Genomic DNA, 1,312 nt, shown 5'->3' with positions numbered 1-1,312 from the left:
TTCCTCCGCTCGCTCCAGTCGATGCACTCCCACTCCGGCCAGCGGACGTTATCCAGGAAGCCTGCCATGGCGGCCCCGCAGGCCCGGGCTGGTCATTAATGCTGTGCCCTACAAATAAAAAGACAAAGCCACAGAGGAGATGGTTAAGAAGTGGCGTGTCTTACACAATGTCCTCTTTTAAAGCTTTAGACACATTTACCACAAATCCACCACAGTCAGGAAGAAACGTCAGTGCTTCAGCGAGTACCTGCCGAGAGGCACAGGCGCCGGCCAGCACTGCGCCAGGCGGGGCTCACTGCTTGCTGACTGAGCACGTGGTTTGACAACACGTCTGCAAATGCTGTGACGCCTCCCGTTCCAAGTGATAAAAGAGCAAGGGCCTGCAACCAAGCTCACTCCACCCAGCACAGCTCCCATTTAGAAGTGACGGGCAGAGAAGGAGCTTCCCAGAAAAGAAAAAGCTAAAAGGGTTCATCACCACCAAACCAGTATTACATGAAATGTTAAAGGGTCTTCCTTAAGGAGAAGAAAAAGGGAAAAAATATGAACAATAAAATGGCAATAAATACTACCTATCAACAACCGAATCTCAAAAACAAGCAGAACAGAAACAGGCTCACAGATAGAGAACATTTGACGGTTGCCAGATGGGCCGGGTGTTGGGAGGTTAAGTGGGGGGGAGGGGGGAAAGGTGAAGGGATTAAGAAGTAGAAATTGGTTGTTACAGAATAGTCCTTGGGGTGTAACAGCACAGGGAATAGCGTCACTAATTCTATATAATAAAAGCCTAATACGCTAAGTGTCCGGTCGTCTATTCAACCAATCAAAGCATAATATGCTAAGGAATGCTAAGGCTGCTCAACCACTCACTATGACGTGCACTGACCACCAGGGGGCAGATGTTCAATGCCGGAGCTGCCCCCTGGTGGTCAGTGCACTCCCACAAGGGGAGCACCACTCAGCCAGAAGCCAGGCTGATGGCTGGTGAGCACAGCAGCGGTGGCAAAAGCCTCTTCCGCCTCCACGGCAGCTCTAAGGATGTCTGACTGCCCCCGAAGGCTCCCGGATTACGAGAGGGCGCAGGCCAGGCTGAGGGACTCATCCCCCACCCCTCGAGTGCACAAATTTCATGCACCGGGCCTCTAGTACTGTAATAACTATGTGTGGTGCCAGATGGATGCGAGATTTATCAGGATGATCATGTAGTAAGTGCCATATATCTAATCACTGCAGTGTAACCTGAAACTAATATATTATATCAACTGTAATTGAAAAATAAAATATTACTTAAATAGAAAAAAAGACTTGAAAT

The 1,312-nt window shown here is 49.1% G+C and overlaps 1 protein-coding gene across 1 annotated transcript in view; it reads right to left on the bottom strand.

The window, feature by feature from the left end:
• Positions 1–134, bottom strand: part of TMEM50B (transmembrane protein 50B) — a 9,210-nt gene extending 9,076 nt beyond the window's left edge. Inside the window, exon 1 of the mRNA XM_006753119.2 lies at positions 2–134. Within this exon, the coding sequence (XP_006753182.1) occupies positions 2–68 (67 nt within the window). The 5' untranslated portion in view covers positions 69–134. The remainder of the gene's footprint in view (position 1) is intronic.
• Between the last annotated feature and the right edge of the window lie 1,178 nt (positions 135–1,312).

The sequence above is a fragment of the Myotis davidii genome, unplaced genomic scaffold (assembly GCF_000327345.1).
Source record: "Myotis davidii unplaced genomic scaffold, ASM32734v1 scaffold170, whole genome shotgun sequence".
In the NCBI taxonomy this organism is placed as follows: Eukaryota; Metazoa; Chordata; class Mammalia; order Chiroptera; family Vespertilionidae; genus Myotis; species Myotis davidii.
Note: the sequence above shows the minus strand (reverse complement) of the source record. Positions and strands in the feature narration are given on the sequence as shown.